The following is a 13341-nucleotide window of genomic DNA, read 5'->3' as shown; positions in this document are numbered from 1 at the left end:
GTAACAGTAAAGGATGATCAAATATACTGTTATACATCCACTTAAATGCACTATTAAGAATTGTGTTTTCTTGGCAAGGAGACAAGGGAAAAACTTCTTTTCATCCTTCCCCAAGCTGTTATATTGGTAAGTGTTTGCATTTCAGATAGACTGACAAGATCATATGACCTATGGAATGCACTACTGAGCTATGGTTTTAAAAGAAAGTCTTCAAGTTAGCTCTTTTTTGGTATAGAAACTGCCCTTTTAGTGGCATTTGATAAGGAATTTGACCATATAAAAATGTGATTTGGTTCTTGAACTATATTTCTGGTCTCTGTGTTCAATTGTCTAGCTAAAAAAGATCAGCTATGGAAAAATTGATAAAAATCTTCCATTATCTTAGTGGGAAAATGGCTAGAAAATTTTTTTAAAGGCCTAGTGGTGATCATAAAACACACAGAGTCCTTGGCAAAAACTCACTTTAATGTATTTTTTTCATTGCTGTAAAGTTCACAAAAATCATTCAATTATAAGAATCGGGGGAAATCATGTTGCCAGAGAAAATTTATAATATTGGTAAATAATCATGATTTAATGTTGTTATACAAAAAGATTTCTAAAAACTACATTTGCAGTATACTGCCACATTTTTAATATATATGATATGTAAATGAATAGGAAAAAAGACTGGAAGAGTTTGAAATTATATCAAAAAAAAAAGTTACAGGGGCCTGCCTGGTGGCGCAGCAGTTAAGTGCGCACGCTCCACTGCGGCAGCCCGGGGTTCGCAGGTTCAGATCCCGAGCGCGCACTGATGCACCGCTTGTCAAGCCATGCTGTGATGGCGTCCCATATAAAGTAGAGGAAGATAGGCACAGATGTTGGCTCAGGGCTGATCTTCCTCACAAAAAAAAAAAAAAAAGACAAAGTTACAAAAAATAAAGTAAAAATTCTGGAAGGAAGTACACCAAAATACTAGCTATGAAATAATGGTTATTCCCAGGGAGTAGGATTATAGGTGATTTTTTTTTTGTTTCTTTTCTTACTTTTCTGTGTGGCCCAGATTTCTAAAATGAACACGTGCTATTTTTATAGTTAGAAAAGAAATAAATATTTAAAAGGACGGGCTTCAACACATCTTGGAGGAGGGTCACTTCCCAAGACACCCTCGGATACGGCTGGCCTTCCACTTTGAAAGTCCCTTGATGGAAGCACTGCCCACCTGGCGGGCTGACAAGGACAATTCCTCTCCTTCCCTTCTAGATACCACCGTTGGAGTGTTCCATCTACGCTCCCCGCTGGGCCAGTACAAGTTGACCTTTGACAAAGCCAGAGAGGCCTGTGCCAACGAAGCTGCAACCATAGCAACCTACAACCAGCTCTCCTATGCCCAGAAGGTAGGTTCCCAGTTGGTGGAACAGGTGCAGGCAGGGTCCCCAGGGGAGGAGGTGCAGCTTCTTCTTAACATAGGGGAGACTTAGGCTGTTGCCTTCCTGGAGAGGAGCGCAGGGAGCTCCTGGAGCAATAACGATTCATCACATCCATTGGGCATCTACTATGTGTCAGGCACAGTGTCGGTGCTTCATTGACATTACTGTCCATCCTTACAACATCCCTGGAGGTAGGAGTCCCTCTTGCCATTTTACAGATAGGGCACCCGAGGCTCTGAAGGTTTAGTAATGTGCCCAATGTCACCCAGCCAAGAGGTGGCAAATCCAGTATTCAAATGTAGCCCTGACTCCAAAAGTCTGTTCTCTTTCATGACGTTCAACCATCAAGGCAGAGGCACAGACTGGGAGTGCATACCTCACAGCTGGAAGCCAGAAAGAGATCAATAACCACAAGCCTAGGCTCTCCTTGAGCCCACAAAGCAGTCAAGTCTCTCTGGAATAGCTGGAGCTCTGTGTTTCTTGAGGGGCTGTGAAGGGAGTAAATGGGGATTGCCCCAGCTCTCAGCCACAGCCACCTAAGAAATGGACCTCTGCCAGGGCTACTCTCATGGCCTCTAAAGAAGCCCTGCCCATTTGGAAAGGCCAGCACCTTGGAGTTACCTGCTAGTGATCGCTCACTGGGAGTAGACAAGGTCTACATGGTATGATTTTAGGGCCCTTCCTCCAACCTCCATCACTACCAAATCTCTCTACATTTCTTCAGACCTGACGTTTCTGTACCAAGGAACAAAGCTTTTGATGCCAAGACCCAGCATCTTGGAGGGTCTGAATTTCTGCTCTCCTGCTTGCTGGTTGTGTGGCCTTGATCAAGCCATTGAAACCTCTGTCCTACTTGGCATGTTTGTAAAAAGACTAAAAGTAATAGGGCACAGTGACGGGCACACAGTAGGAACTCAATTTTTAAGATTAAGAGCTCTGGAGTAGATTGTATGGGTTTGAATCTCAGCTCTGCTACTTGCTGGCTGTATGACTTTAAGCAAGTTACTTAACTCTCTTTGCCTCAATTTTCTCAATTATATGATAGAGATTTTTTAAAAGTCCCTGTCTCAAAAGGTTGATGTGAAGGTTAAAGATGTTGACACATGAAAAGCCATTGCAACAGAAAGTGGCCCAGAATAAGCTCTCAATAAGTGTTAGGATGATGGTGATGGTGAGGATGATGGTGAGGATGATGACGGTGATGATGATGATGGTGGTGATGATGATGGTGATGGGAATGATGGTGGTGATGATCAATTAGAGTTCTATCAACCCGTAAGCAGAAGAATTTGCACCCAGGGGTAAATGGCTGATAGCACATCCTTTCTCAAGAGCAAAGAGAAGAGAAATGAGAGGGAAGGACTCACGCACCTACAAGAAAGAGAGGGCACCACTTTCATCTATCCAATGGCTCAATCAACAAAAATTTAATCAGCACCTATTATGTTCCAGGCACAGGAGTACAATAGGCAAAATGAGCCATAACCCCTCACTCCATGGATTTTACAGTCTGATGGGGGAATCAGACGTTAACCAAAGGACCCCACAACAAATATGAAATTGCAGCTGACCTGTGGCCACATCTGTGTCCCTACAGGCCAAGTACCACCTCTGTTCAGCAGGATGGCTCGAGAGTGGGCAGGTCGCCTACCCTACAGCCTTCTCCTCCCAGAACTGTGGCTCTGGAGCCGTTGGGATAGTGGACTATGGACCAAGAAACAAGAGTGAAATGTGGGATGTCTTCTGCTACCGGATGAAAGGTAACTGCCCCAGCTCCACTCCAGATCCCAGACCAGGCAGCTGCTGAGCCATCCTCAGCCTGGCCCCCAATCTCCAAGGGTGAGCTGGGGCAGCCCAGGCCCCTGCCTCACTGGTGTGGGCCCCTGTGTGCTCCTGCCTTCCAGATGTGAACTGCACCTGCAAGGTGGGCTACGTGGGCGACGGCTTCTCGTGCAGTGGCAACCTGCTGCAGGTTCTGATGTCCTTGCCTTCCCTCACAAACTTCCTGACGGTAAGTCCCATGTCTGCTTGCTTTCGCCTCCGGGAAGGAGCAGTTGCTTCAAAGCAGGTATTAGAGAGGTGAGTCCCTGAGAGAAGGCAAAGACTCACATTCATGGTTAAGAGCACGGACACTGGACCACATTGCCTGAATCTGAAGCTTGGGCTTGCCACTTACCTGTTGCATCACCTTAAACAAGTTCCTTTCTTCTCTGGGCCTCAGTTTCCTCATCTGTAAAATGGAGATGATGATAGCACCAACCTCATAGGGTCATTGTGATAAATAGATGAGTTAATATCTATAAAGCACTTAGACCTGTGGCCAGCACATGGAACATGCTATATTAGTGTTAGCGAGTATTATTATTTCTGTTTGCTTCTAGAGCAGCTTAAGAGTCTGATCTGCAGGAATGAGATGCTCTGTTGTCTGCATGGACAGGGTGGGACACAATTAGCTAAGCCTGCCTGGTGATCACCCAATGAGCCAAATTATCAACATGGAGTCAACCTGCATTTTGCACTGCCCTTCAAGTCACTTCAGAATTCTACAATTATGTCCAATGAAGAGAAAGCCCCAAGTGGAGAAGCATTTGGTGTTGGCTGATCAAAGAACTGAGCTAATAATGATGACAACCAGAGCTAACATTTCTTGGCATTGACTTTGCACTGGGCACTGTCCTGAGTCTGTCAGAGCACTTTTGACTCAGCCCACAGAATAGGACTTTCCCTTTCATAAGGGAAAGGATTTGCTCTGCCTTGTGGCTGGTATATAGTAGGTGCTCAATAAATACTTGATAGAAGAAATAAATCCTCATGCAATCTTATGAGGTCACTTCTGCTATTATTCCCATTTTGTAGATAAAGAAACTGAGGCTTAGCAAGGTCAAGGACACAGCTAAGGAGAGGGGACTGGGCATAAGTATAGGGCTTGCAGGACCAAAGCAGAAGTGAGACAAAGGACCCCAAAATGATAAGTTTTTGTCCACAGACCAAGGTATCCATCTAACTGGTCTAAAAATCAAAGTTGCTGTAAATACTCTAGAGATAAACATCCAAACTAACACTTCTGCTGTGTGGGAGCTTGGCTTGTGACAGCATTTCAGAGAAAAGACAGTGTCAGAACAAAACCCACTGGCTGTGTGCCCTTCAGCAAATTAATTAACTGCCCTGGGCATCAGTAGTCCTGTCTGCACAATGACAAAGTTGAACTGGATAGTGTGATTTCTTAAAATGTGTTCAGTGAGTATTAATTGAGCACTCACTATGTGCTGAGATATATCAATGAAAAAAATAAACAATAAACAGAAGAAATAAGTAAATCATGTTGAATGCTAGAAGGTGATATATACTGTGGGGGGAAAGGTAGAGCAGGGGGTGGGGTGGGGAGGGGAGGGGCCCCACAGGGTTCCCATTTTGCCCAGAGTGATGAGGGAAGGCCTTAGTGAGAAGACGGCATTTGAGTAAAGTGTGAACAGAGGGCAGAGAGTCAGCATGCAGATTTGGGGGAAGAACATTCCAGGCAGAAGGAACAGCCGGGCAAAGGATGAAAGGCAGGAGTGTTTCGGGCAAGTTTGAGGGACAGCAAGGAAGCCAGTGTGGCTGGAGGAGAGTGAGCCAGAGAGAGGACAGCTGGACATGGGGTCAGAGGAGAAACAGTGGCCAGATGGTTTGGGCTCATGGGCCACTGTAAGGACTTTGACTTTTCCTCTGAGTGATGTGGGGGCCGTTGCAGGGTTTAACAAGAGGCGACTCAAGATTTGACTTCACCTTTCACGTCATTGCACAGGCTGCCATGTTGAGAATGGTCTGTGATGTGGCTGTGACTTAGGACCATAGGATTCGTGAGGAAGGCAAAAGTGCTCCTAAAACCCCCCACACAGGGGAAGTCAGAAGAAACAGCAGAGGAGTGGCAGCCTGGGTGGGGGCTAACGTCAGGAATATGCCCAGACGGGTGGTGTCCTGTGACCCTCTCCAGCCACCCCAGTCTTCACACACCAGGGCTGGCCCATCTGATCCCTTCCTCCCCCTCCCTAGGAAGTGCTGGCCTATTCCAACAGCTCAGCCAGCGGCCGGGCATTCCTGAAACGCCTGACTGACCCGTCCACCCGCAGCACCCTCTTCGTGCCGCACAACAGCGGGCTGGGGGAAAATGAGGTGAGTCGGGTCCCTGGTGTCTGGGTCTTAGACTAGCGCTTGCAGACAGCATCGGTTATCGACCACCACAGCGCTGTCACAGATCACCCCAAAGCTCAGTGGCTACGCATTTACTGAGCGCACACATCTGCAGATCAGCTGGCGATGCTTCTGGGCTTGGCCAGGCATGCTCACGTGTCCGAGATGGGCTGGCCTGCTGGGCTCTGCTCCACAGGGCTCTCATCCTCCAGCAGGCTAGCCCGGGCATCTTCTTTCGGCAATGGTAGAAAGTGGTGAGAGCAAGCCCAGTCCTGCCAGCGCTTTTCAAGCCCATCTGGTCACACTGGCTAACATGCCAGTGGCCCAGCAGGTCATGTGGCTGAGCCCAAAGTCAGACTGGAAGGTCCTCAGAGTTACATGGCAAAGGGTAAGGAGAAGGGTGAAGAACCGGGCCATTGATGCCATCAATCTACCACACCAACCTTCTCCATGTCATGGCACACAGAGGAATTGGTCATATTTATTCAGCCCACCCACAGATGGCTGACCTACAGGCCCTACCCCACCTGAGGGCTGAGAGGGGCAGTGCCTCTGCCCACTTTTAGTCACACAGGACCGACTTGTCCCGGGACACACTGGGAAGCTCTGCTTAGACCATAAAGATGACTTTCAATGCCCCATCCTAGCTAGAAGTGAGCCTCTGGCAGAACCCAGGCAACGAAAAGCCAAAGAAAGACTTGACATTTCTTCATCTCCACATGGAGGGAGAAAAGCCAAGGTCATCAGAAGTGACATTTTTTTCTGTGTCCTCTTTATCACTAAAAAGAAAAGTATTGCTTGGCCTTTAAAGACAGTCCTATGTTTCTCCTTTCCTCTCAGACGCTGTCTGGGCGGGACATCGAGCACCACCTCGCCAAGGTCAGCATCTTTCTTTACAACGACCTTGTCAATGGTACCCTCCTGAGAACTAGGCTGGGAAGCCAGCTGCTTATCACCGCCAGCCAGGACCAGCGCCAACGGGTATGAAAAGTCTTCTGGGCTCACTGGGAGAACAGGAGATAATTCATGCAAAGCCCCTGGCATACAGTAGGTGCTTAATATATGGCAATTGTTATAATGTGAAAGTACATTCTAAGCCTGCAGATAGGGGATGGTATTAGCTGCACGTCATAACATACCACACTATCAGGCAGCCATACTCCTTGGGAAATAAGCCATTGGTCACCACCAGCCCCGGAAGCTAGTAATGAGGAACTAAATAGGAAACCATTTTAAAGCTGTCTGATTCTCCACCTTTGTTTCTGTCAGATTGTCAGTCTATCCCAGGCAGTGACATGTGAGCCTTGAAGTCAAATGATTCTAGTATGAAAACCAGTTCTGCAACTTGCTAGCTGTAGGAACTTAGGCAAGTTATCCAACTTCTCTGTGTCCCAATTGCCTCATCCAAAAAATGGGAATGATGGTAATGTGTTGATGATGATGGTGGTGGTGATGATATAGTGGTGGAGATGATATAGTGGTGGTGATGATGACGATTGTGGTGATTGATGGTGATGGTAATAGTGATATTATTTTGATGATGCTGATGCTATTGATGTTGATGATGGTGGTGGTGGCGATAGTGATGGCTATGATCATGTTGATGATGTTGATAATGATGATGATGGTGGTGATGATGGTGGTGGTCCTGATATTAGAAGTGGTGGTGGTGGTGGTGGTGGTGGTGGTGGTAATGATGGCCATGACAACCATCATGGGGATTCAGTGATTCAAGGTTTGCGATGTGCGAGAATAGTGCCTGATGTGTAGCAGGTGCTAAATGAGTATTATTTTTTAATTTTTACCGGCAATAAATGATTTCTTTTATTGAACATTAGTAGTTTAGACCAATGCTTTTCAAACTTTACCAGGCATTTATATCACCTGCAGGTTTGTTAAAATGCAGATTGTAATTCAGCAGTGGGTTGTGGGGCCTTGGGTTCTGCATTTCCAATGAACGCCCAGGTGATTGCCCACACCACAAGCCAGTGGATCACACTTTGTTTAGCAAGGAATTAGATCCCTTAAAAATCCCTTTTCTAACAGTGTGGTGTGATGTTCAGAGCAGCAGATCTGGACTCCAGAGGCGTGGGGTATGCCACTTACTACCTGGGTGATCTTGGACAGACCATTTCCTTCTGAACCCTCATCTGATAGACAAGTGGGCCGGACAGAATGACCCCTTAGGTTCGCTGCAGCTCTTAGATCAGCTTGTCGGCATAAGGGCAACTAATGGGTTCTGGAGTGTCCAGACCGTGAGCAGAAGTCCTGTGCTGCCTGTGAGTGAAGATAAGCCTGAAACCCAGGCTCCAGGACATTGGGAAAACGGAGCACCTTCCCTCCACGAAAGGGCTGCCCACGTGGGGAGAAAGAGCCAGATGGTCGCAGATCTCCATCAATCCTCTTCTCATTTCCCTAGAATGAGACCAGGTTTGTCGATGGAAGAGCCATTCTGCAGTGGGACATCTTTGCCTCCAATGGGATCATTCATGTCATTTCCAGGCCCTTAAAAGCACCCCCCGCCCCAATGGTGAGTATCCAGGGCTCCTGGTGAGGGGCCAGGAGGAGCCCCAATGTCCACTCCCCAAGCAGTAAACTGCTGCTGGAGGCCCTGTCCACCCTGCGCCTCTGGAGACTGGAGGAGCCTCCCCCATCCATGGCAGCTCGCCTTGGGGATGCCTGGCCCTGGTTCACCACGCCCCACTCCTGTGCATTAGCAACACAGCACCTGTCACCGCTAATATTTGTTGAAAGGAAGGGGCAGGATGGGCCAATGGAGAAACCACTGGCAGGGAGTGAGTAATCCTGAGCTCTGGTTTGGCCCCTCCATGTCATTAGCTGTGTGACCTCAGACAAGTCCCAGAACACCTCTGAGCCCTATTTTTCTCATCTTCAAAATGGGGGTCATAATGCCTCCCTCCTGGGTTCTTGGGAGGACTATGAGTCAATAAATATAAAATAATTAGAGCATTCCTTGGCACAAAGTACATGCCATGTAAGAGTTGGTTGATTGGCTGTTGGTGGTAGTGTTGTTCTTAGTCTGCTAATTTTGTTCTAAAAGTGTGAGGGAGGGGGGAGGACAGCTGGCTGCTGGGAAGCTCCATAGCATAGTGGTTAAGCACATAAGCTCCAAAGCCAGGCTGGCTTTAAAGCTCACCGCTGTGTGCTTTACCATTCAGTGGCTGTGTGATATTCAGCAAGTGCTTAATCTCTCTGTGCCTCAGTCCCTCCGTAAAAAATGGAAACAATAATAACTGTCCCTATCTCTGGGCTATGATACATTTAAATGAATTATTTTAGGTAAGAGGCTTAGAACAGACCCTGGCAGTGCAAGGTCTAGATACATGTTAACTATTTCATCATTACTTTATCCCAACTGGCCTCAAGATGCCCCAGGCCAGCAAGAATGCGGTGGGCTCTAGAAAGCACACCTCTTTTGGGAAGTCATCAGTTTTCAGTACCAGCCCCTGCCCTTTCTGTGTTCAGACTTCAGTCCACACTGGCTTGGGAACAGGGATATTCTTTGCCATCATCCTGGTCACTGGAGCCATCGCTTTGGGTGCATATTCTTACTTTCGACTAAACCGGAGAACAACTGGCTTCCAGCGTTTTGAGGTAAGAGAGAGAAAAATAGGAACATGGTATTGGGGTCCTCTCTGAAATCCAGCCCCTGACTCGGGGCTACTTCAGCTGACTGGAAGCTTCAGGAGTTGGGTGCTTAGTACACACTTCCGGCCTCCTGCATGGGGTCTCTGCCCCTAAGAGGGGCAGCAGTGCCAGCTCCCAGCCCCTGTTCCTGGTAGAGACAGGGTTTAGTGAGAAGAGTGATGGGCTGCAGTAACGTGGACCCTCGAGCCTCTGTGCCAAGGGTTTGGCTTGGAGGCAAAGGCACCAGGGCCCAGGAGCACGCTCACCTTGGAGGATTCATGAGACAAGCGCCCACTGTGATTGGCTTGCGCTTCCAGGCTGACTCTGATGGGGGGGGCACAGGTCAGGGACCTGCACAGCCAGAGGCCTCACTCTGCAGCCAGCGAAACACATTTCCCCCATTTGACCCACTGAGCCCACGTCCAGATCAGTGGGACTTGGCTGACATGGGGTGACCCTGGGACAGGTTCCGCAGCAGCTGAGCACCCTCCCTATCTAATTTCCCCTCCTTCCTGAACACCCTCTCCTCCTGCTGCCTCCTCCAGACCTGCTGGTAAAGACTCCAGAGTCCCCAAGCAGCAGCTCACCCTTCTAGCAGAAGACTTGCATATTTATAAGCTCTAGGGACAAGTCTCAAAGCATCATTTTTAGCACAAGTGTACACACCGTATTAAGTTCAAGGACAAGGAAACCACTCCAGCCTTTTGGACATGTCACCTGCATGGGATTGGTTATTGGTGGGCAAGGGGCATGAGACCTCCTGGGGCAATGGAAATGCTCTCTGTGCTGATTTGGGTGGTGGTCACACCTGGGTGGACATAGTAAGAAGTCATCGAACTGAACACTTTTAAGACTGGTGCATGTTGTTATATGCAAATCAGATCTCAATCAAGGACTGTTAAAAAGAGAAGGCTCCTGGAGGTGGAGGTGGGTGCACGGCTTGCTTTACCTGCCATCTTGGATGAGCCACTGCTGCCTTGGGGACACCCTGGTTCTCAACCCTGTGCTTGTCCTTCCATGCAGTCGGAAGAGGATATCGACGTTGCACCTCTTGGCAAGCAGCAGCCCGAGAATATCTCGAACCCCGTGTATGAGAGCGCGACCTCAGCACCTCCAGAACCTTCCTATGACCCCTTCTCAGTGAGTTTGCATTTTTATCAATTGGGGTGCAGGGGAATGATGTCTTTCAGCAAATCTCAGTGAAAAGCTTCGCACCAAGAAAAACTTTTAGAACATGTCTGGGGGCAACAAACCTAAAAGCCGGTATTGCAAGCTGAGGAAGCCACGTGGCTGTTCCATGTTCCTGGGTTCTTCTGGGTGGACAGCAGAAGCCTCCATCAATTACAGATAGGAGAGAACCAGAGGTTGCCCACCCCCAACCTCACGACCAGGTGACATGTCACAAGCAGAAGAAATCTTGGGCTGAATTCTGCCACAAACGTTTCTGAGGTAGCCGATGCAAAATAGCACATCAGGCCTTAAAAAGGTAATTTTCCTTTAGCTATGCTTTAAACTTGTGTTTACACTGTTGTCCAAAATTTTTCTGCTTGTTGTCAGAGCTGCTTCTCGCTTTTGGGGGTAAGTTCCTTTGATGAGGTCTTTTATATCTAGAAGTGCATATTCCACTCTGGTCTTCTAAGAAGGACCATTGTTCTAGAGTTAGTGATCCTTGAGCTTAGAAGGGGCCTCCAGTGACTTGACCCCAGGGGGCCCCCGTGGGAGGGTACCCCATTCATACTGAATGTGGAAGGTACACCCTGCCTGTAGTTTATTACCAGTTCTGGACTGAGAAGCTAGGGATAAAACTTAATTCTTCCTTTTATATAAAAATAAGAAAAATTAATAGCTGTTACGCTGAGTGTCCTTTTGTACCTCAGAAGACTGAGCTGACAGCATTACTCAGGTCCAGGAATTACTTTAATCTTGGCAGGTGTGGTTCTAGAACCCTCATGCAATAGTAACCAAAGCCAGAGGGCTGCTGTAATTGTTTTGTGCATGTACCTATGCTGTCCCTCCCCACGCAAGACTATATTATGGTCATTGAATTTTTATTAAGTTGGCACTGGAACATTAAGAATATTCTATTGCACCACTTTTAAGCTTGTATAGTGCAATAGATGTTATTATTTTTCTGCAGGGAACCAAACGTAAATATCTTGTGGTTCTTAGTGCCTGTGGTAGCAGATTTAATGTGGTAGCAGATTTAATATAGTTGCAATAGATTGCAAAATAACCAGATCATAAATCCTGTTTTTTTTTTTTTTTTTTTAAAGATTTTTATTTATTTTATTTTTCCCAAAGCCCCAGTGGATAGTTGTGTGTCGTAGCTGCACATCCTTCCAGTTGCTGCACGTGGGACCCGGCCCCAGGATGAACGGAGAAGTGGTGCCTCGATGCGCACCCGGGATCCGAACCCGGGCCACCAGCATCGCAGCGCGCGCACTTAACCACCAAGCCACAGGGCCGGCCCATCTATTTTGTTTTTTAATCAAACCCATGTACAAGTTTCCAGTTCAAATTGCACGGCTAAGTTCAGCTAGATTGCATTTATTAACTAATAGTTTATTTCTGTAAGCATTACTAAATTGAAACCAACCTCATTTAAAAAGCAGGGGGAAAAAAGTTATCCATCCTGGTCCTTGCTCTCCAGGCCTTCTGAGCCCCGTGCATGGAAGATTCTCCTGAGGCAGGAGAGGGAGTGTCTGAGATGCAGGAGTCAGCTAAACCTTCTAGTCAGAGCAGAGGGCAAAAATGTTCCAGTAACAGGAATCCTAAGCCAAGGATCCCATCCCAAACAGTAATGTGCTAGGTTCTCATGCCTTTTACATTGAAGGATAGGGTGACTACACAATATTTGTAGCCAATCCAGACATCTTGAACACATCCATTATGCTAATTAACACAGCTTCTGTGCTGATCAGAGCTATAGACAGCGGAAGGCTTCGGGTGGCTGCCTCTGGAGTATGGCTTCCAATTCGACTTTCTCAAATGCTCAAGAGCCGCCCCTGGTTCACGATGAATTTTCAACTCAAAAGGAGTTTTTTGTAATCATAGTGATAGCCACCTTTTGTGGGGTGCTTATACCTTCCTTAAGGTAGTTATCTAATTTACCACCTCCCTGTGAGGTGGACCCTTTATAGATAAGAAAACTATAGCAGAGTTGAAATGATTTATCCAGGGCCACACACCTTCAAACAGAGACTCTCCCAGAACGAGAGGCCCTGACCACCTTACCATCCTGCCTCGCAACACGAGCCATGAGACAGCAGCGTGATGGAACCCTCCCACTATACATGTGTTCACAGGGCACTTGGGGAAGAATCGCATTGAGGCTGTAGGGGAGGAAAAAGTTTTCCTCCACCCTCTTAGGCTCCCTGGCTGGGTCTGAAAAGTAAACCGACAAAGACAGATTCGCAGGAGACAAGCATAGAAATTTTATTGAATGTTTACATGTCCACGGGAGCCTTCACAAGAGAAGGAAGAACCAAAGTGACCAGAGCAGGAAGCTTTTATACCTTGTAGACAAACGATACATCTGTGAAGATGTGATAAGACAAAGAGGTGTGGGCTGGGGGAGTCAATGGTGAAGAAGTAACTAGGAAGGTAAGGTGAGTTTAACAAGGTTTCTCTGTACAGATTTCTTGGCCCCAAATTCCCCATCTCCGATGATGAGTGTCATCTTTCCTCCTGGTAGAAGGAGGGTACCTTTCACCTGGGACTTTTATGACCCATTTCAGGGAAGAAGGGCAGCAGGAATAGGTCAGAGTGACCTTCCTGCTTCTGTTTTTTAAAAATTCCTTCAGCTTCAGATATTTAATAGGCCCAGGTGCCATATTTTGGGATAGCATGTCCTGAACCTCATCAAGGCCTCGGACCAGTGGCCACAAGAAACGCTTGACCTGGAAAGATTCGGCAAGCAGAAGTTCCTGTGCCTTCTCCGTGTGTCTCACAGACCTCTCTTTTCCAGGACTTGGAAGACCAGCAGCTGGAGAGCAGTGACCCCCTGGGGGCCCTGTGAGGGCCCAGACCTGCTGCAGTCAGCCATCACTCACGGCCTCAACAAGGCTGTCCACTGTGAATCCTCAGCACCACTTGCCTTTGGGGAATGTAA

General features: G+C 47.5%; 1 protein-coding gene across 1 annotated transcript in view; it reads left to right on the top strand.

Annotated features, from left to right (window-relative positions):
• Nucleotides 1-13341, top strand: part of STAB2 (stabilin 2) — a 153692-nt gene extending 140351 nt beyond the window's left edge. Inside the window, exons 61-69 of the mRNA XM_004418038.3 lie at nt 1246-1379; nt 3010-3172; nt 3317-3423; nt 5445-5564; nt 6423-6563; nt 8002-8112; nt 9069-9197; nt 10254-10370; nt 13198-13341. Coding sequence (XP_004418095.2) covers nt 1246-1379; nt 3010-3172; nt 3317-3423; nt 5445-5564; nt 6423-6563; nt 8002-8112; nt 9069-9197; nt 10254-10370; nt 13198-13248 — 1073 coding nt within the window. The 3' untranslated portion in view covers nt 13249-13341. The remainder of the gene's footprint in view (nt 1-1245; nt 1380-3009; nt 3173-3316; nt 3424-5444; nt 5565-6422; nt 6564-8001; nt 8113-9068; nt 9198-10253; nt 10371-13197) is intronic.

The sequence above is a fragment of the Ceratotherium simum genome, chromosome 25 (genome assembly GCF_057802395.1).
Source record: "Ceratotherium simum simum isolate JZ-2026a chromosome 25, ASM5780239v1, whole genome shotgun sequence".
NCBI classification, from domain to species: domain Eukaryota; kingdom Metazoa; phylum Chordata; class Mammalia; order Perissodactyla; family Rhinocerotidae; genus Ceratotherium; species Ceratotherium simum.
This window is presented reverse-complemented; position numbering and strand designations above follow the sequence as displayed.